Source organism: Phaethon aethereus (assembly GCF_964289735.1).
Source record: "Phaethon aethereus genome assembly, chromosome: 8".
NCBI lineage: Eukaryota > Metazoa > Chordata > Aves > Phaethontiformes > Phaethontidae > Phaethon > Phaethon aethereus.
Genome location: NC_138584.1, coordinates 35,467,483 through 35,493,849, shown reverse-complemented (window position 1 = coordinate 35,493,849; position 26,367 = coordinate 35,467,483). Strand labels below are relative to the sequence as shown.

General features: G+C 54.0%; 2 protein-coding genes across 2 annotated transcripts in view; one reads left to right on the top strand and one right to left on the bottom strand.

Annotated features, from left to right (window-relative positions):
• ERICH3 (glutamate rich 3) overlaps positions 1-1,241 on the top strand; it is a gene marked incomplete at both ends in the record, with an annotated part of 37,144 nt that extends 35,903 nt beyond the window's left edge. Inside the window, one exon of the mRNA XM_082003094.1 lies at positions 1,170-1,241. Coding sequence (XP_081859220.1) covers positions 1,170-1,241 — 72 coding nt within the window. The remainder of the gene's footprint in view (positions 1-1,169) is intronic.
• An 8,768-nt stretch (positions 1,242-10,009) lies between these two features.
• The window catches only part of LOC309407182 (serine/threonine-protein kinase TNNI3K), a gene marked incomplete at both ends in the record, with an annotated part of 90,685 nt that continues 74,327 nt past the window's right edge, over positions 10,010-26,367 (bottom strand). Inside the window, 4 exons of the mRNA XM_082002646.1 lie at positions 10,010-10,086; positions 15,167-15,246; positions 22,347-22,516; positions 23,688-23,747. Of these exons, the coding sequence (XP_081858772.1) occupies positions 10,010-10,086; positions 15,167-15,246; positions 22,347-22,516; positions 23,688-23,747 (387 nt within the window). The remainder of the gene's footprint in view (positions 10,087-15,166; positions 15,247-22,346; positions 22,517-23,687; positions 23,748-26,367) is intronic.

Below are 26,367 nucleotides of genomic sequence, written 5' to 3'. Positions count from 1 at the left end.
GCAGGGGGTGGTGGGGGGCGGCGGGGCGGCGGCACAGGAGAGGGTGGCGGGAGCAGTGGGAGGGGGGCGGAGTGGGACGGGGGCGGCAGCAGCGGAGAGGGTCTCAGCTAATGGAAGGAGGGTGGCCAGGGAGACTGGGAGGGACAGGGAAGGGGTGGCTGATGGAGCCATGGCTTGCGGGCGACAGGTGAGCCAGGAGGCAGTGATGGGGTGCGAGGGAAGGTCTCCAGCGCCGGTGGGGGCAGAGGGCCAGGGCGAGGAGGCGTGGGAGTGGGACACAGCGCGACTCGTGTCCCCACGGCATGGAGAACCGCGTGGGGTGATGTCCCTCGGGGACCAGCCGATTGCAGAAACCTCCCTGAGCACCCCTGTGCGTGGGGAGGCGGGAGCGGAGCCGAGGGAGAAAGGCTCAGCGGGAGGCGAGGGGCTGTGCCCGGCCACCCAGCCACAGTCAGCAGCTCCAGGGACAGGGACAGTGGAGAGCAAGGATGGGCCACAGCAGGGGATAGAGCAGGCAGGAGTAAAAGCCGAGGGGGAGCAGCCAGGCCTCTGCAAAAACGCGCCAAAGGGAGAGGTAGCGGGTGTCTCGGAGAGTGCACGGAGCGCTTCTGGGGTCAGGGAGCAGAGGAAGGACAGTCCTGTTGGAGAGAGCCCAGACACCCCGGGAGCCGCCGATGTGGGCGAGAGGAGCCGTGGTCCCCGTGAGGTGAGTCCTGCGTGGGTTGGCTGCTGCCTCCCGTGCCCGTTTGAGTCCCCAGACTGGTCCCAGCCAGAAGCAGAGGATGCACCACTTGTCCCATTTCTTGTACTTTCCTCAAGTGTCTGCTGGTAACAGGGGTAAGGGATGGGTGGCAGCTTCTATGTTCCTTCCTTTTCCCAGAATCTTGTTGCAGATATCTTTGCTCTGGCACTAACACTCACCGCCCCTCAGCCGTCTCGCCCCTCGTGCCATGCAGAGCTCCCACCACCCAGCGTGCCGCTTCTCTGCCCGGCGCTGGTGGCAGTGGGTGAGCCTCGGCAGCACCCGCTGGCAGACGCTCCGGGTCCATGGCAGCACTCGGCTGCTCTGGCTACTCTTAGCTCCTGCTTGTAGGGAGTCTGTTGCAGTGGTATCTCAGTAGCTCAGCCTTTAGCATGCTTTCTGTAAAGCTAATCTTCTTGTTTCGTAGGGTGCTGTAAACCCAGACGCAGTTGTGGTGCCCTCGGTACAGCCCAAGGACAGGGAAGAAGCTCTCCTCTAAGCCTTTTCTGCAGCTCCTCCAGCGCTGTGTCCTGCAAGAGTCACACAAACGGCTCTAGATTTGTGCGGTTGGGATGTTCACTCCTTTATTTTACTCCACGAGTACCACAACCATCTGTCACGTCTTAATAGAGCAGCTTCTCGGTGTGCGGCAGACAACTGAAATAAGCCTGTATATGCCAGCCCAGGAAGCAGCACTCCTTCGTAATGATGAAGATAATAATCAGTAGGATTGTTCCACAGCTGCCACGCTTGTTCTTCCCAAAACACAGAGAAGTATTTGATGGGTTGAGCCTCCCCTGCTCCCCGAGGCACCGCTTGCTGCTGCCGGCTGGCCGGAGGGAGGGCTGAGGGGGGCTGTGCTGTACGTGTTTCTGTAGGACAAGAAGTGTGTCTGTCCAGAGTGCCCTGTTTGACCCTGTCTCTGTACTGACTGCATTTTTCTGCGTGGCACTCGCCTTCATGAACTGCACTCTTCACTGTGGGCCGGGGTCGTGTCTTCGTTGCTGTGCGTTCGGCACTCGTACACATTGATGCTTTGATTCTGATGAGAGCGTCTGGGGGGTTCGGCAGAGATGTGGAATGGTGGGGTCATGGGGGGAACAGAGGTTTTTAGCTTGGAGGGCTGCCTCCACCCCACGTTACAGGCAAGCGAGCCCTCCAGCGTGCGCGGGCGCGTGGCACGCAGGGGCTGCTTCTCTCTCCTCTCCTTGGGGATCCGGGCTGGTTGCTGGCCACACTTCAGCGTTTTCTTGGGACTTTGAAACGTCGTTGAAAATTGTTAAAATCAAGGATTCTAACATGTATTTGTAAATGAATAAAGCCTGTCCTTTTGCTTTTGCTGGTGTCAGTCAGGAGTAACTCCCCGGGCGCACGGAGCCTGTGCTGAAGCGGCAGGAGGGGCGGCCAGTGTCGCGCCGCTCCGGCCCAGCGCTGGCTGCGATCTCTGCCGCCGGAGCCTCCGCGCAGCTCTGCCGCACCTCGGGGGGCTCCCCGGGACCGTGCCAGGCGCGGCTTGGTGGGCTGCGGGTGCTCCAGCCCTGCGCAGGGGGACTGTAGCTGTGTTTACAGACGGGGAAACAGAACTGACATGAGCAGGGCTGTGAGTGGGTTGTTGCTGTAAGTCACTGAGGATCAATACACATGGCATAGAAAATGTAAATGTCATCAAGTAATTCATGTTCCCTCCTGTGCTAAAGGCAGTTGCGTTCGTATTTTCAGTCTGGATACCAGCAAGTGCTTTGAAAGTGAAAAGTAGACAAAGAAGACTAATAACAGCTTTACAGTTCTCAGCAGTTTAAATGAAGGCATTGCATCAAGTGATCCCGAGTGGTGCGGCTGAAATGTTTATTCTGTGCAAGGTACGCAATATTTGCTTAAAAGCATGTATTTGGCTTTTGGCCATTCAGCAATGGTCTTTTAACCAGGGAATGTCCATAAAATCAGAAGTGACTTATTCGCTGGACCAAGATATTTTCAATGTTGTTCAATATAAAAAGTGCAGTAAGTAGATAATCGGTGTTTACATACTCTACAGCTGAACACATCTGGTCTGTGAAGTGTTAGAATTTAAATTCATGCTAAGGACCTTCTCCACAGGTTTTTTTTTTTCTGTATACACATGCACACCTGCACATTTACTTGGGTCTATTAAAAAAACCTGTACTAGTCTGCGTAGCTCCTTGAATTTTTGCAAATGATTTCATTGTAAGAATAGTCCTTGCCAGCCAGCTAGGGCCCGGTCTTTAGTGTTTATCTCTGCTTTCGAACTGAATGACTAACGTTGGGTTGAATATCGGTGCCACTAAAACTGTATCATGCAGATAGCCATGCAAAGCGAACGCCTGCGGTTCGTGAGCACGACTGTACCGACGCCTTTCACAAATGCAGGTTCATACACGCGCGTTGCAGTTCAGGTGCTGGAGGTGAGCAGCGGCAGGAGCGCAGGGATTCGCCTTAGCGGGGGTTCCCTGGAAGGGTCAGGGTCACACCGGAGGCTGTACTTGGCCCGGTCAGGAGCCACACTGGCTTATTGGACATGGAGCCGCTTCACTGAGCGCAGGATGGAAATGCAAGGGGTTGGTTCCTTCGTCATTGGCAAGTGCCGGAGCCATCTGCAGAGCATCTCAAAATACAGTGGAATAAGGGTCTTGCTCTGCAAATCGAGACCAGCAGCAGTGGGGTCCCCACTGCAGCGCTGGCCCCGTGTCGTGTGAAGGGAGCTGCAGCCCCGCACGACCCCGAGCAGCCCTGCTGGCCCGAGGGACAGGTCCCCTCGGGGCTGCGGCCCTGCCCCGGCGCTCCCTCGCGAGCGGCTGCTCTAAGGCACGTGCGGCGCGCTGGGAGGGCGACGCGGCGCGCTGGGAGGGCGACGCGGGGCGGGGCGGCTGAGCGCCCCGGGCAGCGCTGCGACGGGGGCCGCCCGCGCACCGCGTCGTTCTCGGGGCTGGCGGCGGTCCCTGAAGCGGCTTCGCCTCTTGGCGCAGCCTCTCGCCAGCCGCCCGCCTCCCCTCCCAACGCCTCGGCCAGGAGGGAGGTCCTTTCCGTGTGGGTGGGAGCTTGCTCCCCGGAAAGCCGGCTCTCGGAGCGTGCTGGAGAGGGTTACGTGGCAGTCGGGTTCGCAGCAGCAGCAGCGGCTGGTGAGAGCCGCTTCAGCCCTTTGGAAGAGAAGGCAGGAGCTGGTCGCCAAGCGGCCGCTGGACTCCCGAGGCGCGCCTGGGCTGCGGAAGGCCCGGGGTGTCAGGGCGGTCCCAGGCGGACAACGCAGTGGTGTTGGTAAGGGACAGGAAAGCTGGCAATTAATTATTTAAAATACTTAAAATATTTATAAATGGCACTTGCGTGTATGAGTTTAACAACTGGGGAAACGAGTCCTTTAGTTGGGAACATGCCGCCTCAGACAAGTTCTTGTATTGCTCTAAAAGCCCCACGCGTCAGGTACTCGGGTTTTATATACTGATAGAAAAAAAAAAATCAAAGTTCCCAAGAACACTCCGTAATTTCTGAGCTCTCGTCACATTGATGAGATCACCTGTTCTCTCTCCTGCTTCCTCTGACGGCGGCACTCACAGGGCAGGGCCCGGCGCGGCTCGACGCGCGGCGGGGAAAGGGCCCCCGCCTCGGCCTGGCAGCTCATCCCCCGCCAGGCGCCGGCCGGTTTCCCTGCTCCCACGCTCGCCTTTTCCCTCCCTTCTTCCGCACGCCGGCGGTGCCGCAGGCGGCTCGTTGGCGCGGCGTGGCCGTGGTGTGACGTGAGCCGGGTCTGCGCCTGGGACGCTGCCCACGTGTCTCGCGCCTTTAAGGCAACCGATTTCTAAAACGATCAGAGGTCTTGAGCCAGGTACGGAATTGAGCTGAATTTTGCGGTTTCGGCTTCAGAGATAATTCTACGGCTTTGGAAATGCTACCCGTGGTAATTTCTGCTCTCCTGTCCTTTGCTGGTTAGTAATTAACTTCAAAGTGGAAAAACGTAGGTGACACTTAGGGAAAAACAAGATGTGCACCAAAAAAAACGACGACTAATTATTGAACTGAACATATGTGAGAAAAGCAAACTATCTAACAGCGTTGCCCCTGGCAAAACTCGTTTTTGGCTCGTCACAAAGGATTCTTCTAACTCCCTAAACTGCCGGGTATTCTCGGTAGCTTGTCACCGGATGCTGATGATTGCGCCTCAGACGTGTCATTACTGGCTTACGCAGCTGAAATCATACCTCGCGACATTGCGCGGGCCACATAGATGCATTTCACCAGCTGGAAGAAGCGCCAGCTGCGTACCGCGGACACGGTATGAGCAAGATTGTTCGGAGCCCAGCTCCTGGACCGGCGTGCCAAGGCTCTGGCATCGCTCGCAGGGTGGAAGACGGTGACCGCCACCGCCGCCGCCCGGGGCGTTCGCAGTGGGGAGCACCTTGCAGGTGGCGCGTGCATCTGCCGTAGCCGTGCGCCTGCTACGAGGTGCCTTCTCTGGCGGGGAGTTTCCTGTAGCGCCTTGCGGGCTCAGCCGTACACATGGAGTGCGACCGACCCCCCGCCGGCCTGGCGGGCCGCGCCAGCCCCAAGCCGCCCAGGTGGCCGTGCCCTGGGCTCGCTGAAGCCGCCGGGAAGGTGGCCGGGGCCACCCTGCAGGAAGACACCTCCGGCCCCTGGGCTGCCCCCCGGGCAGGTCCCTGCGGGCACAGCCCGGCCGCGCGGCCGGGGCGGCACGGCCTCCGCTGCGGAGATGCTGGACTCGCTCCTGGTTGCGGTGCAAGCACTTGTTCGGTTGGACACCGGTTTATTTTAATCGAGATCATCTATTACTGATACGTTAAACAATTGGAGGTATTGCCACAGCTACCAGGCACTGGCTGGTCTTAAAGGCAGGGTAAGAATCCTTGGAGTGTCTCATTCTTTGTACATATTTCGGTGTGCTGGGCCCCTCGGGCGTCTCTGGGAGCGGCACAAACTAGTTTCATTCCCACAAACAACTTCAGAGCATGTTCTACTCAGTAATCTACAAATTTCAGAGCTTTCATTTGTATTAATAACGCTTTCCCCCTAAGCCTGATGTTTCTCCTATACAGACCAATTAACTAACACACTGTTTTCTTCAGGGAGCCAGTAATTTTAATTACTAGTAAAATTATTTGCGAGCAGTTGGCCTTGTAAAGAGCTTTATAACTATAAAAGTTCTGCCTTCAAAAGCTTTTTGATTTCTTTTTTGTTGGTTTTGTGCATGTACTTCTGACACTTTCCAAAGAAGTGCTCAGAGCTCATACCAAGCGGCTCAGGTATAAGCGAGTACATAGAGGTATTAATGCAAATGAAGTCTACTTTCCTTGGTCTATTTTCTGTTCTCTAATCCAATTTAGCTTCTGGTTTTCAGGTACGGCTGCTATATTAATGAAGAGTCATCGCATGATTGCATTAAGCAAGGGAAAAAAACATAGTGCAGAGGGATCTGCAAGAAAAAGTTCCGGTTGAAATGGAAATTTAATGCTGGAACTGATTTTTCAGATATGACAATTGATCCTTCCTGCCCTGTTGGTGTCTCATACACTGGCCAGTGCAAAAACCAAGGAATGAGATCTAATCATGTCCACGCCTCCCTCCTTCAGCTTATTCCCTACCTGTGCTTCGGTAGCTCTGCCATATGAAACATCTGGTCCACTAGATAGTCAGGGAGGGAATTTCCATCAGCATCCCAAAGGCACCTTCTCCCGCCTGCTCTGCACGTCTTTCCTCAAAGCATGCCCGTTTCCAGCGTCGCTTTTACTTCTAGAAAGAATACCACATATTCCCTCTGGTTGCAAAGAAATCTGGATGTTGCTTTGTTGTGGTTTGCAATGCAGAAATTGGGTTGCCTGCAGTGGAAGGACAACAAAATGGCTGAGTTCAGTGTGTGTTGGTAGCACCAAGGTCAGAACTGTTTGTTTGCAGTGAACTGGAATTTCTTCAGGGAACACCTCCTTTTTTCCCCCCAGTGATTTATCTGTGTGGGCAGAATACTAATTTCAGTGTGTTTCACACTCTTCTTCTGCTTTCAGGAACCAAAAATGGGAAATGGTCAAAGAGGATGTTTTTAACCGGAGCAAATTCCGTCTGTTTGCATTTGGTCGTGCAGATGTGCCTGCCCTCAGCTCGGATGCTGCAGGGTTAGTGGGGTCCTTGTGCAGCGGTATCTCCTCTCTGGCTAATGCAGTTTCAAGCTGTAAGCCCCACAAATTCTATAGCCACCAAGGGAAATATTCTTGCCAGGCAAGGCATTTGTAAAATAACAAAGCTCATAGTTGCTTTGAAAAGTTACCATGATGACCCGTGGGAAAGACTGAAGCTTCTTCTTGCTCGTTTTTATTAAAGCTCTGAGCGATTTGACATAGCATTGCCCATGTCGTGACACTGACGTATTGCTAAAGCTGTGCAAAGATGGGGTGGAGAATTCTCTGTGGCTTTTCCAGAGGCACGCTCAGGGCAAATGCTCCTCATCTCTGAACGTTGTGAAGTATCCGGGGAAGTACAGCAGGCTGCCAGCAGCTCCCCTCCAGCGGAAAGCAGGCTGCAGTCCCCTGACACGCTGGTCTGCAGCCAGGACGCCGCGCTGATGCTCTCTTTTTTTGCTGCGCCGAATTCCTCAGTTTCACAACATTTAGGCGTTAAACTGAGAGGGCTCTCTGGTCACAAAAATCTGGCTCAGTCTCAGGGAGGAAGAGGCTGCCACGATGCGTGTTGGTGGGATTTAGAGGTAATGCAGTATTTTGTGAATACGAGCGTCAGAGCCTTCCGAGTTCTTCTGTGAACAAGGCAGACGTGCGAGTCAGAGCGAGTTGGAAGCAGAGCAGTGCCCTGCAAGCCCCCCCACTTGAAACTCAACATAAAAATGTGTTTCCCTCAGGAGGCTGGAAGAGGTGGTTCGGTGTTAACCTGCAGACCGCAGCGAGGGCGCGGAGGCTGGCGCCGGCCCGGAGGAGCTGGTGCCGACAGCCGCCCGTCCTTTGCAGCCAGGCATGGAGGCAGCCCGCTCTTCTGCTCCTGCTGGGGCAGAGTGGGCTGGGCTGGGCTGGGCTGAGCTGGGATGAGCTGGGCTGGGCTGGGCTGGGCTGGGCTGGGCTGGCATGGCATGGCATGGCATGGCATGGCATGGCATGGGCTGGGCTGGGCTGAGCTGGGCTGAACTGGGCTGGCATGGCATGGCATGGGCTGGGCTGGGCTGGGCTGGACTGGGCTGGGCTGGGCTGGGATGACATGGGCTGGGCTGGGCTGGACTGGGCTGGGCTGGGCTGGCATGGGCTGGGCTGGGCTGGGATGGCATGGCGTGGCGTGGCATGGGCTGGGCTGGGCTGGGCTGGGCTGGGATGGGCTGGGCTGGCATGGCGTGGCATGGCATGGCATGGCATGGCATGGCATGGCATGGCATGGGCTGGGCTGGGATGGGCTGGGATGGCATGGGCTGGGCTGCGATGAGCTGGGCTGGGATGGCATGGGCTGGGTTGGGCTGGGCTGGGATGAGCTGGACTGGGCTGGGCTGGGCTGGGATGGCATGGGCTGGGTTGGGCTGGGCTGGGCTGGGCTGGGATGCGTGCCGAGCTGGCGCCGAGGGGATGGTTCTCCCAGCTGTACCTCTGGGGGCTGCGGGATTTCATACCGGGTCTGACAAGTCCTCTAGTGAGCTGCAGCCCAGCCCCTTCTGCTAACATCCGTGTTAGCCCAGCAGACTGCTGGTGTGAAAGAGACTGCGTGGACCAAACATGGACCAAAACCCATGGACAAAGAATCATGGGCCAAACAGAACAGAAGTTAATTGCTGGGTGGCACCAGGGGCTGACAGCAGATCTGCAACACTTGACATACAGCTGCTTTTTTTCCTTTTCTCCCCCATTGAAATCTTCAGAAAGTGAAACAAAATGAATGAAAGAACACCTGTAAACCTTGCCAAGTGAAATCTTCGCTGTTTTTATTGCGTCAGGATTGTGAAATTAATGACATACATTAAGATGTGAGTCAGCAGAACCTACCACACATATATAGTTCATGTGTGTTGCACTGCACGATGCCTCATCACAGACCTTGGTGCAGGGTCATGGTCATCAGAAACCAACATCCTGACTAAAATCCACAAAGCAACGCACAGCAGTTCTGAACACTGATTTCTACTCGGCCAGTAAGAGTTTGTCTTTGAATCCCGTTAAGGAATAATATTACAGCAGGATCGCTTGCAGCAAGAGTTTGCTAATTTAAAAAAACACCCCAGAAAATAACAGCATAATTAACTCCGTAATTAATTCTAGAAGAAGAGTTCAAGTTCTCCTGCCCCACCTCTTTATTTTTTTTTATTTCCAGTGATCAGAGTTGCTGTTGCAAAGCCTGGTCGTGGCACCCATCTAGCTCAGCACGCGCTAGATGGTCCTCCGCTGCGGTTTTGCTTTGAGTCAAAAGCGCAGCTTTGCACTGTGTCAAGATTGTCATATTTTGCATGTTTTCCTTCTGGTCTAAAGTTTGTTTTGGAGTACCTGTGTTGCTTTTTGGAAGCAAATGCCTGAACAAAAGCTTACACTCTTTGGGAAAAACAATCACTCAAACCAAAACTAGGAAGTGGATAAGAAAACACAAATGTCTGAAAGAGTACAGTTAAGGTGGCAACCCAAATATCTCTTTATTCTCGGCGAGCGGGAAAGATCAGGGCTCTGAAGAGCTGCCGCCATGGGGCTGCTGTGCTGGGGACCTGCGTGAGCCCACGGTGATGGAAATGAGACACAGGAGGTGTCTGGGACTGCGGGGAACTCAAAAAAGAAACTCGATCTGGTTCAGAAGCTGGGAGCAGGAACACCTTTGCCTCCACGGTGGCCTGGATGGTGGTGGGGAGTGACAGGCTGCTCTTCCCGGGGGGGACGGGGCTGGCAGCTCCCTGGCGCCTGCAGGTCAGGCAGGGGCTGATAGCCCCACGCCTTCGTGCGGCCCAGGGTAACAACAGCTTGGAGCTCCGAAACTGTTACAGACCCATTTTTACCTTCATGTCTTCAAATTATTAACGCTCAAGATAGAAGTGCAGCGTCCTTGTGGACGTCCACTTTGTTAAAGAACAGGCGCACACCATCCAAAAACCCCAACCCTCAAGCAGGTCAGCACAGGAAGGTGCTAGATCGGAACTTAGGACAGAGACGTTTGCCACCAACTAATAAAGCTGTTCAGTTTAGGGATCTTCAGCGCAACACGCGACGGCTGGGAGTTAGGCTGACACGGCGAGAACCTTCGCTGCTGGCGAGTCTCCCCGCAGGCGGGCGGCTCACGCTCTCAGCCGCTTTCTTCAAAGCTGCCGCTGCTGCTGCAGGAGGGAAACCTCATGGTGCTCATGGGATCTGACACGTAGCCTGCAAGACGCAGAGAGGAGTTCACGTGTGGCTCAACATCGCAGCGGTTCTCCCCCACCCTTCCCTGCGGCGACAATGTCAACAACATAATGTGCATCTCATTTTGAGATAAATAGGCACAGGTCGTGCTGGTACCGTTTTGCTGTCTGCAAAGCTCCACTCAATACCATCGGCTGAGGAGGATTTAAATAAGAAGTAAACAGACCCCGTCATTCATGCAGTGAATTCACAATAACCAAGCACAAAGAATCTTTGGTGACTGACATAAAATAACGAATCTCAATGTTTTAATAACGCAGTGGAAGTCTGCCATTATAAAAAAATGTCCTTTCAACTGGAGCTTCAGAGGGCCCAAAATAAGCATTCTGATAAGTGTTTTTAAAATACTTTAATTCTTGACACTACAAAACAGAAAGCAACTGCTCTTGCCAGCACTGTGTTTCCCTCGAGCTGCTCCAACAGTGCCAAAGCAGCTTTCTCCCTTCCCACAGTGCCAGCGGTCAGCTACTCCCACGCTTCTTGTTTTACTGTACCAACATTAAAGATCCAGTGGAGCCAACTCGCATTTCTTGATAACATCGTACAGAGATACTCAGATGCTCGGGAAACAAGAGAGCAGAGAAACTAGAACATGAAGACTTTCTGGGGTGCAGGGCAGGGTGGGAGAAGGGTTAGAAAACATTGCTGAGGCTCCCGTGAGCCACATCATTGCTAGTGCCAGCCATAAAAGACACACAGCTGCACAAAACGATGCCGCCGGTACCTGCAACGGTACCGACCACGCCATTGCTGGGCTGTGGTCCCCAAGCAGCCTTGGCTTCTCTCCTAATCGTGACACGCTATGCTTTGAAAGCTGGCAGCGAAGCTTTTCCTTAGGAGAATCTCACTCGTATTCTAACTGTGCTGGGCCGTACCGCTGCGGCTGTTCTCGCGCGTGCTGCGCCGGCTCCGTGAGGTGAAGGTAGCGTGTGTCATCGCGGGAGCCGAAGCCATGCGCATCCCTGGGTATGTGAGGGACGGCGGTCTGCGACGGGGCACGTCACAAGAGCAGGACGTGCTTCTGAGGACCTCTCCAGCCGTGGTGACGACGCGCTGTGCCGCGATACGCTGATCACGCTGGGTGGGAGGCTGTCCACGCGCTCCACACCACTTCCATTTGCCTTACTGCTGCCGCGCAGCACGGAACCTTGGCTTCAACAACCGCTTTCACGTTTCCACCCCCCTCGACCATATCCCATGTTTTTTCTTTCCCTTGTAGCGCCTGTGAGCGTCGTACCAGCCAGGACGAGGTGCTTGGCTTGCCTCGCTCCCAGGGTCCCTTCTCACGCGCCAGCGACGCCTCTCTTCTCAGATGGATGTGCCCTTCCCGAGCGCCATGAGGGATGACGCTGTGCTACGCCACAGCCTGGGCTTGCACTGTCGCGTAACCTCGGTGAGCGCAGGCACCTCCTTCTCTTGCGGGACAGCGTCTGTGCCGCAAGCCTCGCCAGGGCCACCTCTGCAGTTGGGAAACTTTGGTGACTGTTGCAGCATCATCATGAGCTTGTCTGCCGGTGTCCGAGAGCTGCAGTGAGCTGGGAGAAGCCAAAGTCAAAGTTAAACTCCGTGTTTACTCATGCCTTAAATTTTAGAGGATATAGTTTTCTTTGGGCATCGTGTGATTTCGCTGCTTTCAGCGTACTGTTCAACTCACAATTTGTGAAACTTCCCATGAAGAGCAGGTCCTTTGCTTTCAGGGCTGTGTGCCTTTGTACAATTCCTGTTTTCAAATACACTCGGTGAAGAAAATTGTTCACTATCGGAAAGGCTCTTGCAGGAATGGGAGCAGGGTGCTTTTGGGGCTTTTATTGAGAAAGGAAAACAGTGACTGTATTATTTATTGTTTACAGACTGCACGTGCAAATGAGGATAATGGAAAACATTAGGCAAAAAGCGAACAGAAAGAAGAAAGATCAAAACGGACATGAATGGGGAGAGGCAGCAGTGAAATTGGTTTATGTGGCAGAAATAAAGAGTGCAAATATTTACAATCATTAGACCAAGCACTCTAATAAAAACAGGCTCAGGGCTTTCTGTCTCCTGGTGTGCTGCTGTGCATTGCAATGGCTTGATCACTCTACCAGGATCCCAACGCATGGGATGCAGTCAGAGCAAGGTGCCTGGGCTGCAGAGTGCTATGGTGGGCCTCCAGAGCAACTGCGTTTGTGCTTTGCAGCAAGGGATGGTGGTTCTGCTGTTCCTCAAGCTACATATGCTGGTGACACTGCAGGACTCAACTTCGAGCTGTGTAAGCCAGCTGAAATGAAGTATGTGGCAAGGAGTAGCTTTTCCAGACCTGTTGTGTCTAGCAGCCAGGATCTTGACTTTCCTCTGCACCGCTCTGGCTTTGTCCGTTGTTACCTGAGTTAGCACAAGGCTCAACTTGGCCAGCTCTTGGCTGTGATCGAGCTGTGCGGCACCACAGTCCCGGTATCCTGACCAGCAACGTGGAGGTCTGGCTGGGGCTCCCACGCTTTGGTTCCCTTCTGTGGAAACTATAATTCAGGGAAGAGGTATATTTGAAAATAAATCTCGAGATCTCGTGAGCGGAGCCTGAAATCACTCCTTAATCCCACAGTTTAAATGTAGCCATGGAGAGTCTCTTCTCCACCAGCCCTTTATTCCCTTGTGTCACTTTTTAGCACAGACTTGAGAAACCCTCTCCAGTCTTGCCGGGGTGGTTGTACTCCAGGAGTTCACTAAACATTTCTGTTTTGTTCTTGTTTTCTTCCTCCTCAAGTTTTCCAGTTGCCAGGTACCCGATGAACGCTGTGCCCTCAGAAACTGCTCTCTGCAGCTGTGGAATCTGCATACGACAACTAATAACAAAGTTTTAATTCTCTTTTCACTTTCAAAGGTCATTACCTCACTACTCGTTATGACAGCAACACTCCTGTTAGCGTTGTACTCAGTAAATATTTATATGACCGGGTTTTCTCTTTTTCTCACCCAATGGGCTCAGTTCGGAGGAGACGAGGGAGTGTGAGAGTCATGCTGAGGCCAGTGACAAACAGCAAAGACGACGAGTTGATGAGCTTCTGATATATGCTTCAGGCAGAAGAAAACACTGAGTTCTCCTGGTGACAGAACAGGTTGGATAGTGACAAGAAAGGGAGAAGATACCAGGAGAGGAGTGAGAAAGCCCCAGGGCAGGGGAATGAGGATGGCAACACTGAATAGTCGGTGGTTCCACTCAACACAGTTGCCATTTGAACATACAGAAAAACGTATGTAAGCATAGAGCGTGCAGCAAACACAGAGACACCCTCCTGCCCGGTACTCCTGGGTGGCAGCAGCCGTGGTGTACGCGTGTCCTTACGAGTCCGTGCTGTCCACCCAAGCCCAGCCCCACTCCCTGGTACCGAGGATACCGCTGCTGTTCTTTGCAATGTCAGCCTCCCAGCTCCTGCCAGTTTTGCTTGCCTCCTTTGTCCACCACGTGCCGAAGTCCGATACGGGTATTGATGAGAAAACCCTCTACCCGGCTTCCAGAACAGACGTGGCTGGCGTGGGCAGTGCCAGAGCCTCGCCCTCCGCCTGGCCGGTGGGGCTGCTGTCGGGCTGCATCGGAGCCTGGTTCCGCGGCTGGCGCCGCCGGGAGCCCTGCAGTGCTCTGGGACGGGGGTGCCTCTAGCAGCGGTTTCGGAAGACACCTTTTGTGCTGCCTGTCTCCAGGGCTCCCTGGGCTCTCACGCCTGTCCGGGGGTGAGGAGATCCACGCTACCTGCGTGGCTCTGGGCAGACGTGGGAGCACGGTCGTGGTGCTGCCGTCAGGCAAAGGCAACCACGGGCGCCGGCGCTGCCGTTTGCTCAGCAAACACGGCAGCCACAGCAGACGGGCCCCGGCCGCACGTCAGCGCTGAAGCGGGGCAGTGATGTCCTGTTGACATCGCCCTGGAGCAGCTTAGGACGTTCAGGTAAACAGATCAGCTGGTGCTGGTGGAAGGGGCAGCACCGTGGGACAGCAGCTGGGGGCTTTCCAAAACCACGTGCTCAGTAGGCGTAGTCCCACTTCAGCATCGCTGCACGGAAGGTCACGGAGCTGGGGTGTACTGTTGGTTCACACCTGAGCATAAAAGAGGTACTACCCCGATGGCACGTACCGGCAGCGGCTGCACACCGGTGGCGGGTCTTCCGAGGATGCAGCAGCGGAGCCTGCTGCGGACAAAGGTCGGCATGATGGTGAGGTTAAGAGTCTGACCTTCAGATCCACACCAAGAAAAATTTACCGAAGTTGTCTGAATCCAGTCTGCTTGATATCACCCTAATGCCAACTACATTTTCATACGCTCTTTATTTTAAGGTTTTATTTATACATTATGCTGCTGGGCTAAAAAATGCTCTAAGCTGATTGATAGCCATTCTGTGCTTGGGAAACCGCAAAAACCAGGCAGTAAGTTCAAGAGCTGTTTAGCAAGGGTGGGTGAGAAAGAGACTGCCAGGGAGCTACCTGCACGACACGGCCCAAGCAAAGGCTGTTCAGCAAGAGAGGTTTACTGGGGCGGATTGCAAATGCAGGGGCTAGGAAATGCTGGAAAGTTATTTGTGTGGCAGCGCATGAACACATGCTCGAACGTGGTAGGACAGAGAGCCAGGAAGGCAAGAGGAAGCAGCAGTCGGGGCATCTCTGCTCTGGAGGGGAGCCGAACGACGGGGTTCTCTCTGAGAGAGGAGTGCGACTGGTGAAGAGGATATGTTGTGTCGTTTTAAGCTCCCGTGGTACTCCAGAAATAGGACTGTCTTGCCCGCTTTTTGCGGAGCCTTGAGGATATAATGCCACATCTTCTCCTTACTCACAGAGCCATGCTGTAGGCAGAAAGGACCATGCCAGCTCCGAGGTGCCTGGGGCATGCATGCGGTGAAAGCAGCCATGAAGAGCAAGGAGCGCAGGCTGAGACCTCGCCAGCTCTGGCTGACCGAGACCAGCAGCCTCCACTGTACATTAGTTTTCTCATGAGACTTTCTGGTACCTCAGGAGGCTGTAACTCTGCGCTCCTTAACCACACCCAGATGCTCAGAGGAGTATTCTGCGTTAACTCACCATTTTTGTCGATTGGTGGGCACTGGAAGTTTCTTCTCATGTCATCCAAAGACAGACCCTGAGAAGGGTGTTGCCCAGTGCTGCAAATTAGATAGGAGGTGTCAGTTTAGATACGACTGATAAAGTCACATCTCCAGACCATGAGAGCTTTTTCTGCAGGGTTGGAAGGAAAAGACAGTAACGTGAAATACATCAGCCCGATGCCCAGCCACTAGCATTTGCAGTAAACAAAAAGCAAGAACGTGAATCACATGCGTGCTCACATTTCATCCATTCTCAAAGTAACTTCCTCAAATATACTGTTTGGGGCTTCACAGTTGTTTGTACGTTGCTATTTTAGAAGCAATCCAGGATCGTTGTAATGGATTTTATGCATCACTGCTAACAGATTCCTGCCAACAAGTTTCTCTGGCAAGAAGATTGCTGAATTACCTTCCCGTCATTGACTAAAGCCAGTGTCCTGCCAACGGGTTGTTTACCCCTGATCCTAAGGAGCTACCACGTACAGCACTGGCCTTTACCAGCTCTTCTCAGCTTACAGGCAGACACAAAACCAAGAGCCCAAACCGTTCTCATTTAACCCTTAGTTCATTTCTTTCCAAGGAGCTGCCGAAAGAGTAAGGCAAGGGGTAATGGTTACAGAGACACAGCCGGCGGCACAGGGAAGCGGAGTAACACACGGAGGTGCTTCAGAACAGTTTAGGTACGACGGAGAGCCCACATCTATCTGACCATACCTGGTACTTGACATCAGAACTAAAGAAGACCTACTGGATTTAAGCGCTCCATGAAAATAATGTCTGAGTGTTGTGCTTTGGAAAGAGGCTCTCCCGTTTGGCCTGCCATCTCTGAGTATGCTACGGAAACTTTGAGAAGCCTTTTAATTGAAAGTACGATCAGCCACGGTTCTCAGGCTTTGACACTCTTCACGGTTCAGGCAAGAGGCACAGTACTGAATAGAACTTTATATCAACTTAATTAGATGCTGTGGTTATTATTTATCTCACAATATATAAAAAACCAAAGGTCTGTCACCACTAGACTATCTAAATGTAACAGTGTACTAATGGCTTCTGGCTTCTATTGACGAGTCACTAAGATAACTCTTTCTGGTGACCTCTTTGTGCAGTTTTGACAGGATAATAGGATTAGGTTTGCCAAATTCCACTACCTGCAAAGTAACATGACATCAGCTTCACTTACTCTTCAAATATTTTCCCTGGCAAAGCTGACCAAGCTAGCTTTTCAACCTCTAAAATGTGAAGTCATGAAACGGAAAGGGCAACTCGGTGGATTGTCCAAGTGACAGAACATGAAACGTTGCCACCGGCTGGCAATGGCAGGACACAGGCTGGTTGTTTCAGGTTTCCTTGGGGCTTGTCTGCTCTTCTACCCCAAAGACAACTATTATTCTACCAGTGGTGCAAGCGCCGGGAGGCTCAGGGCAGGCCTGGCATTCCCGGCTTCTTTCAGGAGGACGGACGGACGGACGGACGCAAGTTCCCTATAGTGACGCCGCTTGTCGATGCCTGGAGCAGCACCGTGCCCTGTGGGAGGAGGCTGGAGGCAGAGCTTCGTGAGGACCAGGGGTACCCTGCAGGAGCAGGGACGCTCACCCCAGCTCAGCCGGTACCTCAGGGGTATTGTTTCTACCCGCCTTTTCACCATCCTGTCATTCTCCGTGCTGCTTCTGACCTCCCTCTCGCTGGACCATTCACCTCTTTCCCCACCCTGCTCCCTGCCATCCCAAAGACCTGTCCCTCCGCTGCGGCACGCAGCTCCTCTGCCACCCACCTGCCCACCCAGCCACCCCTCGCCCTGCTGCCAGCACAGCCGCCCACTCCCCCGGCCCGGCGCCTGCCCGCCCGGCAGCACAAAGCCTTGGAGGGCCGACCTGCAACGGTGTGGGACGCGTAGACATTATTGCATCTCATTCGTCATTAAGGACAAGCAGCCCTGCTCCGGGCGGGGGAAGGCAATAAGGAGGGCTATCCTGGGCAAACGTTGTCCAGCCAGAGGCTGAAGCCAAAAGCCAGTGAATGACTGGCTGGCAAGCTGCATCTCAGTGCTGCAGAAAGCTGCTGCAGGGAGAAGAGCCGGGAGGTCCCCCGGGGAAGAAATAAAACAGACACTGTGCTTGAATTCGTAGTGCAGCACTCGCAGAGTAACTCCGGCGCGTTAGCCAAGGGAGACGGGCCCGAGGCCAGCCGCGCTGCCGAGCCGGAGGCTGGCAGTGCCGAGCCGGACGCTGGCAGTGCCGGCTGTGCCAGGGCCGCCTGCCCGGAGCCACAGAGGAGCCGCGGCGCTGGTCTGCCCGGCGCGAGCTTTTCCTCAGGAAGGAGAAACTCTGAAGTGAGTTATTTGGCCTCTTTGCATTCGGAGCAGCTCAGACCAAAATCGGCAGACGGGAACCCTCTGGTTTTGTAAACAGAAAAAGAGAAAAAAGATGGAGAGAACTGTGGCTAATGAACAGCTGTTGGGAGGAGAACTAGAATACAAACCGGTAACAAACAACACACCCCACTCTGCCGTGACCCTGGCGTTAGGAGAAGGCAGCAAATCTTGAAATCTGGTTTTCTCAGAACAGCTAACTGAACCTCATTCACTCGGTCTCTCTGCTATGTGTTTTTGTCTTTAAATTTCTTCTCAGCTGCGTAAGGGTTTATGTTAACTAACCAGAAGAGCTGAAATAATCTTCAGTAAATTGTTTAGCAGCCTCTCTAGGCATTAAGTCTGGAACGGGAAGAAATTGCTGCTTGGAAAGAACCTGGAAAAAAGCTTGGAAAGAGCGACCTTTCCCTCGGCAACAGATTTAAAACTTTTGCCTAAGGGGTAACTCGGCTTACTGAACAGACCAAGTTTCCCTTGCACATCTGCGCTAAGGCATCGAGAGCGGGACGCCGCAGCCTGCCATCCCGCCCACGCGCGTCTGCGTGAACCCACCCACGGGTGCCAACTCTTGGCTCAGCAGCGGCTTTGCGCCAAGCCTCAGCGCGGAGCGCGGCGGAGCGCTGCCCTCCGGCCTGCCGCAGGCCAGCGCCCGGCGGCTGAGGCCTGAGCCTCCCGGGCTGCAGGACGGGACCCAGCACGGGAGCCATGGGAGGCAGGGACCGTCGCTCCTGCTGGCCCGGGGCAGCCCCGCGGCACCGCTCGTGGTTCCTGGCTGAGCTGTGAAATCCCACCCAGCGCCGCAGCTTCACAGCCCTGGCTCGGCCCCCGCCGCCTCCGCGGCGCAGCCCCGGTCCCGCGCGTGGGGGCCGCGGCCCACTCCGCACCCTGCTCATGGAGACAGGGCGAAGAGGCTGGGCGGCACTGCCGGCGGGACTGTGCCCCGAGGGCCTGTGGAAAGCCGTGGACAGACAGGCCGCCGGCCAGCGGGACGGACGGGGGACCTCCCTGCTCCTCCCTCCTTCACCGCGCACCCGGGCCAGGAGCCAAGCCGCCTGCGCGGCGGCGGCGGTCCGCGCGGTGCAGCCAAGCCCGGGCCCCCGCGGCGGGCGCCGCGCAGCAAGGCGTTACGTCTGTGCGCGGGACAGGCCTGCGCAGAGCTGCCGCCGGCGGCACACGGGCGTACGGCCCGCTGGCGAGTGAGGTTCTGCAGCACGCGCCCCACAACCGCCTCACGGCGCGCAGAGCGACTCGTTTGCTGCGCCATTCCTCCATCCTGCACAGACAGGGAATCATTTCAGAGCACCGGGACGCACCTCGCTGTGTGGCACGGCGTTTGCCGTTTGAGGCGGCCTGTAGCTCAGGCCAGAGAGCAGCCCCCGCCGAGCCCGTCAGACATGTTAATATTACCGTGCAAAGACACACGGAAAGGGCACCCCGGATGCTTCTGGCTCGGCGTAATTGAGAGCTACTTAACCGAGAAAGGACTGCCCTTTTGCCGGTGGTGTCCTTGGACTCTGCGGGAAACGCTAAAGGCACAAAGACGTAGAAAACCAACAGTTAAGGCTTCTACACGGTGATGAGTCGACACGGGCAGCTGCGCTGTCAGACGATTAGAACGCGCTGCGGTCGCATCCGGCTCGTTACGCGACCCCGCGTGCCGCCGTGCCGCAGGGCAATCTGCCGAACAGACGCTAATGGCGCGGGGCAAGACACAAACCGCAACGTCAGCGCCGCGGCTGCGTAACCCCGCGCGCGGTACAGGCTCGTCAGGCGGGTTTTTTCTGCCATGGTGGGGAGTTGCATGCCGTGGTGTGTCACGGGACACGAAGTCGTCGGAGCAGATGGAAACGGGAGGCAGTCCAGGAAATACAGTCCCGCTGGGGAAAAAACCAGCGTGACCCCTTCCCTCTGAAAATGCCTATGCTTTAAAAAAATGAAACCCTTAGAAAAATTTGTCATTATGAAGTATAGTCATTAATCATCTCAGTGTGTTGTATAATTGAAAAACAATTTGAAACTGTGGAAAGTGTTCCCTTTTCAGCAAGCGTTATGCCTCCGGGTGAATCTTTCTGGGTGCTATTTATAGATTTGAATGCTGTTAGTTTGTATGGCGGAGCATTTGAATCCACCTTTAAATAACCACTGGGGTTACAGAGGAGCCCGTTTGGGTGGGCGAATGGGCCTCAGTGCTGCCCTGGGAGCACCGAACCGCGGGACAAGAGGGGCCCTTGCGCGTCTCTCCCTCTCGCGTCTGCACTGCCCCAGATACGCCACTTTCTCATTCCTTCCGTGCAAATCTGTTACGCTCACCAGCAAAATCCGGCCCTTCACAGCAAATAAGAGTCTAGCTGGCACTGCCTTCATCCTGCCCTCGGTGCGCAGCTCCACGCCCTGCTCCAGCAGGTGACGAAAGCGGTGCCACTCACAGGGTATGGCGCTTTGCCACAGCAATGTTTCAGGTCTGAGCGATATTTTCACGTAAAATATTTCAGTGTCTGCCTGCAGGTGTTTGCCTTCTGCCTCTCCACATGAGCCCCCGGAGAGGCAGAGAGAGGATGGATTCATTTTGCTCCTCTTTTCCCGCTCCCCGTTTTGGCTGATTGTATTTCTGACTCTTCGCACCCCGGTTACGAGGAGCGTACCACGAGGGCAGGGCTTGCTCTGCCATCACCGGCTCTGACTGCTAAGTGGTGCTAAAGGGTGAAGTTTAGACTAAGCGCACCACGCTTCTGGCAGAGATTAAGAGCACCATTTCATGTTCACGCTCCCCCGGGGATAGAGACGGGAGATTGCTAAATTTGCCCTCAAACCCAGGTGTGGCAAGCGGTAGGGCGGACTGCCTCAGATATTAACTTAATGGTACAATAATATAGAGAACCCACGTGTGACTTTGCCTTAAAAAGTGACAGGAGTTCTTCTTATCTTTCTGTGGTCATAAATTGAACGATACGCAGTTTTTAGGATGTTCTCTGGTAGGAGCAGCCCCAGCGATGCCGACTCCCACAGATCTCCGCGAGGCTGAGATCCTGTTCCTCTTCCTTAAGGAAAAGGGACTTGGCATTTGTATCCCCTGCCTCCGTACCTGCTGGCACAGTCCGGTTTCTGTCTGTCTGTCCCTGTCGGGCACAGACACCTTCAGCCGCCGCCCTCCCCAGACAGCGGGCTGGGGTTTGTGACGAGCACCGGTGACAGCGCAGTCCGGCGGTGCTCTCTCCTGGTGCCGCAGCACCATCTTCCAGGAGCACAGCCCGCTCCAGTCAGTCAGTCGTGTCACAGTTTGAGATCAAGATGAAAACCCGAAACCTAAACCCCAGACCTGAGAAACACAACATCAAAAAGTGGCACCTCTCTGCTTTTCTACCACAGCCGCTCTCTGGGATCACTAGTCACCCCCCATGTTTTAGCTTTTCACAGGCTCTTACGGTCAGGGAACTGGGTGTTCTTCCCATTCGCGGAACTCCCTCTCATCAAACAAGCACCACTAATACTAAAAATCTGATAGATGTAAGGGCAAGTTAGAAAACAGTTTTCAGACACTTGGTCAGACACAAGCGATGCACTCCATAAAGGGGACATACACATACAAAGTAACAGGGAACAAACTTTCTCGTTCATAATAAACATAATGGCATTTCAGTGTGGCCTTCCTTCCCGAATTTGCTTATTTCTAGGATTTTCAGATGGGTTTTCCCAAGTGTGCCCTATTCCTCCTAAATGAGAAGGACATGTCTGCCTTGTATTTTGGCAGAGATAACAAGCCACGCTTGTGACCGGAGTCAGCAAGTGTATTTACCCCATTTCTGCAGGGCTCAGATTTCTGCCGAGAGGTGAGCTGACCGGGTAACTCTGGCCCCTGGCGAGGGCTACCACGTCCTGCCCTCCTATTTTGATGCGACGCAGTGACAGCCTTCTCCATTCCTCCGACAGCACGTAGAGGTTGTACTGCCTCCAGTATAACAAACCGGTCTGTCAGCCACAGAAGACCTCCTGCAGGAGTCCGCTCCCCTCAGTGGCATCACTTCACAGAAGCAACCATACGGGCAGCTCTCCAAAACGCGGGCAGTGCCCACGCTGTGCAGGAGCCATGTAAGGCTCCGCGCTCCGTGCCACCTGAGGGCTCCAGCCACGTCACTCCCTGCTGAAATGCTGCCCACGGTCTAAGCCAGGTTTTCCATCTTGTCGCTGATGCCACACGCTGGAGTGTTGTTTTATTTATTTTTTTCCAAAGAAAAATGTCTTCTAGCTTTTCTTTGGTGAAATTTTTCAAATTGAAAACACAGTGTGATATAAACACTGGCCTTCCCAGACCTGCTGACAGGTAGTGAAGGTACATCCGTCTAACGACCACTCGTCTCCCCTCGGATGGGCAGTCGCCGGTCTCTCGTTTCACGTGACAAAGCAGTGGTACTGTGTGTAGAGCCCGTACACGGCAGGACTTGATTTTCCACTGTTTTTATGTTACTCATAGCGAAAAATGCAAATGCTTAGCTGTTGTCCTGGCAGCAGGATGGCTTCCACAGCATTCAGATAACCCAAACACCCTGTGCTACAGCAGCTACAGGAGAAGACAAGACTGCAGAAGTGCTTTCCCCGGCTGGCCCTGGCAGTGGATCAGCCCCGGGGTGTTTCTACCACTGGCTTCCCATGCAGCCACATCCCCTAGTTGGGCACAAGCCCGGCTGCAGGGAACTCTGGTTTTAGGCACGTGAGCCACGCGGTCTTGGGGACGACTCTTTCTATCCCTTTCAGAGTAAGTGCTCTCCTCGGGCCTGCGACGGCTGGTACGTACCTCTGTGACCAGACGGCATAAGCTCGCGCATTCAAGGCATATTCCAATTCAAACCGACTACGTAGCGCTGCGACGTGACTGCGGCCAGGACCTCCTCGTGCAATGAGACAGTCCGAAGATGAGGAGGGAGATAGAGAACCACTGCTGTTGCTGGAGGCTGGAGACATTAACTGCATTGAAAAAAAAAAAAAAAGAAGGCATTGTTATTACGTATAAGTCTTTTCTCAGCTCTTTCTCATAAGCTGCGTGTCCCACATTTCCTTTATAGTTTGGCTGGAAAAAGCAGTGCCCCGTGACTTTGATTAGCTGAGGAGAACGGGATGCTACCTGCCAAATAAAGCGGTCAGTTCGTCACTGCCTGGAGTTCCCAAGCTGGGGTTGGATGGCTTTCCAGAAGATACGCTTTAGTTCAGCCATGAGTTATCTGGCTTGCGAGCATCCGCTGTGCAGCTGGGAGACGTCGCTGCCTCCCCGGCGGGAGCCGCCGGCTGAGACTTTCCCGTCTGCACCGGAAAGGTAGCTCTTGCCCCAGATTTCTTCCTGCTTGCACTGCTGCCTATGTATCATAGAAATCAGGTCTCCCAGGAGATGACACGGTTTCTTGTGATTTAGTGCTTCACTTTTTTTTTTTTTTTACACTTAAAAGCTTCCTCCTACACATAGAGCAACCAGCTGCAGTCAGGGCGTGAAGAAAGGTAACAGATTATGGGTGTCTTCTGACCCTTAAGCGCAAGAGCAGCAATCCATTTTAAAAGGAGGTTGGTTTTTTGTGGTGTGTGGTTTATTTATTTTTTTTTAAACTCTTCCATGCATATACACACACAAACACACAGAGAAAATATAATTTCAGGAATTGCAGCCCTGAATAATTTACTTTCCATTTGACCGCTTCTACAGGCTGAAGGCTGATACATCCCTCTGCGCCATAGCCACAGACCAAAGCAGGAGCTGTCTTTGCATTTATCCTTCTTATGTTTTCTCTTTTTACCTTTCTCACAAGGGTCTCGGCTAGTTTGTCTTTTCTTCTTTTTAAAACGAGCAGTCTTGAATAGCATGAGCGGGAGTAAAGAATTGGGCCCGGCACCGCCGTGAAGCGCACGCGCCAGTGCTGGTCACGAACCTCCTTGAGCAGCTCCTGCCGCTGCCGGCAACCCCGGCCCCGCCGCCTCCGGCCGCCGCCGCGCGGGCCGCAACTGGCCAAGCGCCTTCAAAAGGCGCCGTGGGACGGAGCCGCTCCCGGCTGCGGAGCCACCGCTGCCCACAGCTGCTGCTGCTCTCCCCGCTCCGACTCCGGCCACGCGGCGCACGCGCAGGCGCCCGCGCTGGAAGTAGGGTCCTTACCTCAATATTGCGCAGGCATTCTTCTAGTTTTGTGACTACTTCCGAGAACTCTGGTCTGCCCTGGGAGCGCAACAGAAAGAGCAGAGCTGTGTCAGAAATAGGAGGGGGCATGGCTCCCGTGACTAAAGCGACTCGTAGGTACGCGGCGAACGCAGCTCCCCGCCGTTTCCCTTTCTCTGAATTACATGGCACTGGGCGTTTGCTGGGACCTGCCGGGCAGCACCGAGCGATGGAGCCGAGAGGTGGTGTACAACGGCTTCGGCTGCATTATTCTTCTCTCTTTCTGCAGCAATTAGATTTAAGCTAATAATGATTACAAAAGTACTAACAATAAATTCTTGGCTCTGCTTATATATTAGGTATGCTTCCTCCGTGTCCACAAACAAGTCTTTGAACACAGCAACAGCTGGGAAGAGCAGCGGACCAGCTCCTGACCATCACCGCGCTTACGGCCACCCTCTTCCTTCCCTGGCGCACGCGCATCGCCCCGCCTGCGCTGTCCCCGCAGCTGCTCCCTGCTACCTGCCTGACCCCTTCCTGGACACGCGTCCCCATCCCTGTGTGCTTCCTGCGGCACTGCAGGTTGTGGAGGCCATGCTAGGGACGGGACCGGGCAACCGAGGGGAAGGACAGACCCATCCCCTTGGTATTGCTGGCTACACCCTGTCCCAGTTTACAGCGCAGTCTTCCCAGGGAAGTTCAGGCTTCACTAAAGCATCGCACACAACCGTGTTTGACAGAGGAGGGCCGGGAATACCTTAATTAAGTAACCATTAAAGAAGCTCCTCATTCCCATCACCACATCTTCCTCACAAAAACTGCCCGCGAGAGGTGGGAGTAGAGCGTTACGACAAAGTCCTGCAGCCCTCACACCTGTGGGCGATAGCAGGGGGATAACACACAAAAATACGACCAGGTTTTAGCCCTTTGCGAGAAAATACAGTAACAAAATGGTAAGAAAGAAAACGACCAGCCCACTTTAAGTTCCATAGACTTGTCCCTGTCTGCAGTTACACAGAAAAGGGAGGGAGGAAAGCGTGTGCCTTGGTGTCCTGGCTGACGTGTGCTCCTTGTGGTAGTGGCTTAGGGCGGCGAGACGGCCCGCACCCCTGCCCGCCGCGGGCCGGCGGCCCTCCCCGGCGCAGCAGGGTGGCTGCCGCTGCGCGTCCCGCGGCCAGCCGCCGCGTGCCGGCTGATGAGGGGCAGCCGTGGTGGGCTGCTCTGCGGAGAGCCGCGGCGCAGACCCGGGCCGATTTCTCCCCACTTCTCCTGCTAGCCTTTCTGCGAGGGCGGCAAGCTGTGGCAGAGACGGGATTTCTCCGCTGACGTTTGACAGTCCGCTGGGTGCCTCCTTGCTCAGCCCGCCTTGGAAGCCCTCTGCTCGTCTGACTGCTTCCGTCGTCCTGCCGCGGGGTGCCAGCCACCGCGCCGACGCACTCCGCGTGAGAAAGCCCTTTGGAAAGGCGCAGTTCCCACAGGAGTCTCAGGCTCCAGTAAGCACTACAAGTCCCTTACGCCTAGGAAAGTGTTGGGGAAAAGTGCCACGGAAAAAACACGGAGTCCTTCATGGGAACGAGGAGTCCTCAGAGCTGGCTCTTTGGCTGGGTGAAGGCTGGCGGGAAGAAGGGAGATCCCGTCTGGTGACTGGACAGAAACTTGACTGTGAGGTGATTTCAGTGGTTCCTTTTATAAAGGATTCTGTTACAAAACAGTGTATGACCACATTAGGATATCCCTGAGCTCTAGTCTACAAAATGTTCGAGAAATACTGCGTTTATGGCCTGCGGGAAGGTGTACCACCTTCCATGGAACTTGAACAGAGCCCGTTGGAGCCTGTGGAAGAACTCATTGTATCATTAGACTCGTACTTAGTAAAACTGAAGCGATGTTTATTTTCTTTACAGAACTAAGCCCCAGGCACTACAGCAAATTCTTAATTGAAGCTCACAAATTAAAGTAGCTAATGAAAAATGCTGCTTAAGAGACACTGTCTAATTTTCCAGTCATCAGTTTGCCTTTGGCAACAACTACTGTCAAAAGTTTCTGGAAAATGGACGTTCAAGTACCTGATAAATAGTAACAGTGACATGAGACGTGGGAACTAGTTTTCAGTTGGGATGAACCTTGAACGAAACTGAAGACAAATGAAAGGATAAATTTTCAAGTTTGGAGGTGTTTCATAGACATCCAGAAAATCCATACAGATATACTCCATTTTCTGCCTTTTTTTTTTTTTTTCCCAACTGAGCAAACATCTTGGAGAATCCTAACCTGCGAACACTTGTTAAGCCCCAAAATTCACCATTTCCCCCTAACAGATAACCCCTCTTTTAAGTAAACATCGTTGTTCATGCATCTACAGTGAGATGCTGTAAGATGGATATTGACATGGTGATTTTTTTATCTTTTAGATATTTTGCTCATGCTGCTTGCTATGGTGTTTCGCTACTAGCATTCAGTCCCTCCTCTTGAGTGGCATGCTCAGGAGCTGCCACCGTGTCAAGGATTGTTATACACACCAGGTAACTAAGTGAGACACGTTGAAAGAATCGCTTGTTCACCTCTGCAGTGAATTTACAGCTGTACTGTCGACGTGTACCCACAGTTTTCGGACAGGCTGTTGACGGCACAGCAAACCTGGCAAATGCTGCTGAGGGGCCGACAAAATTGCTTTATTCTC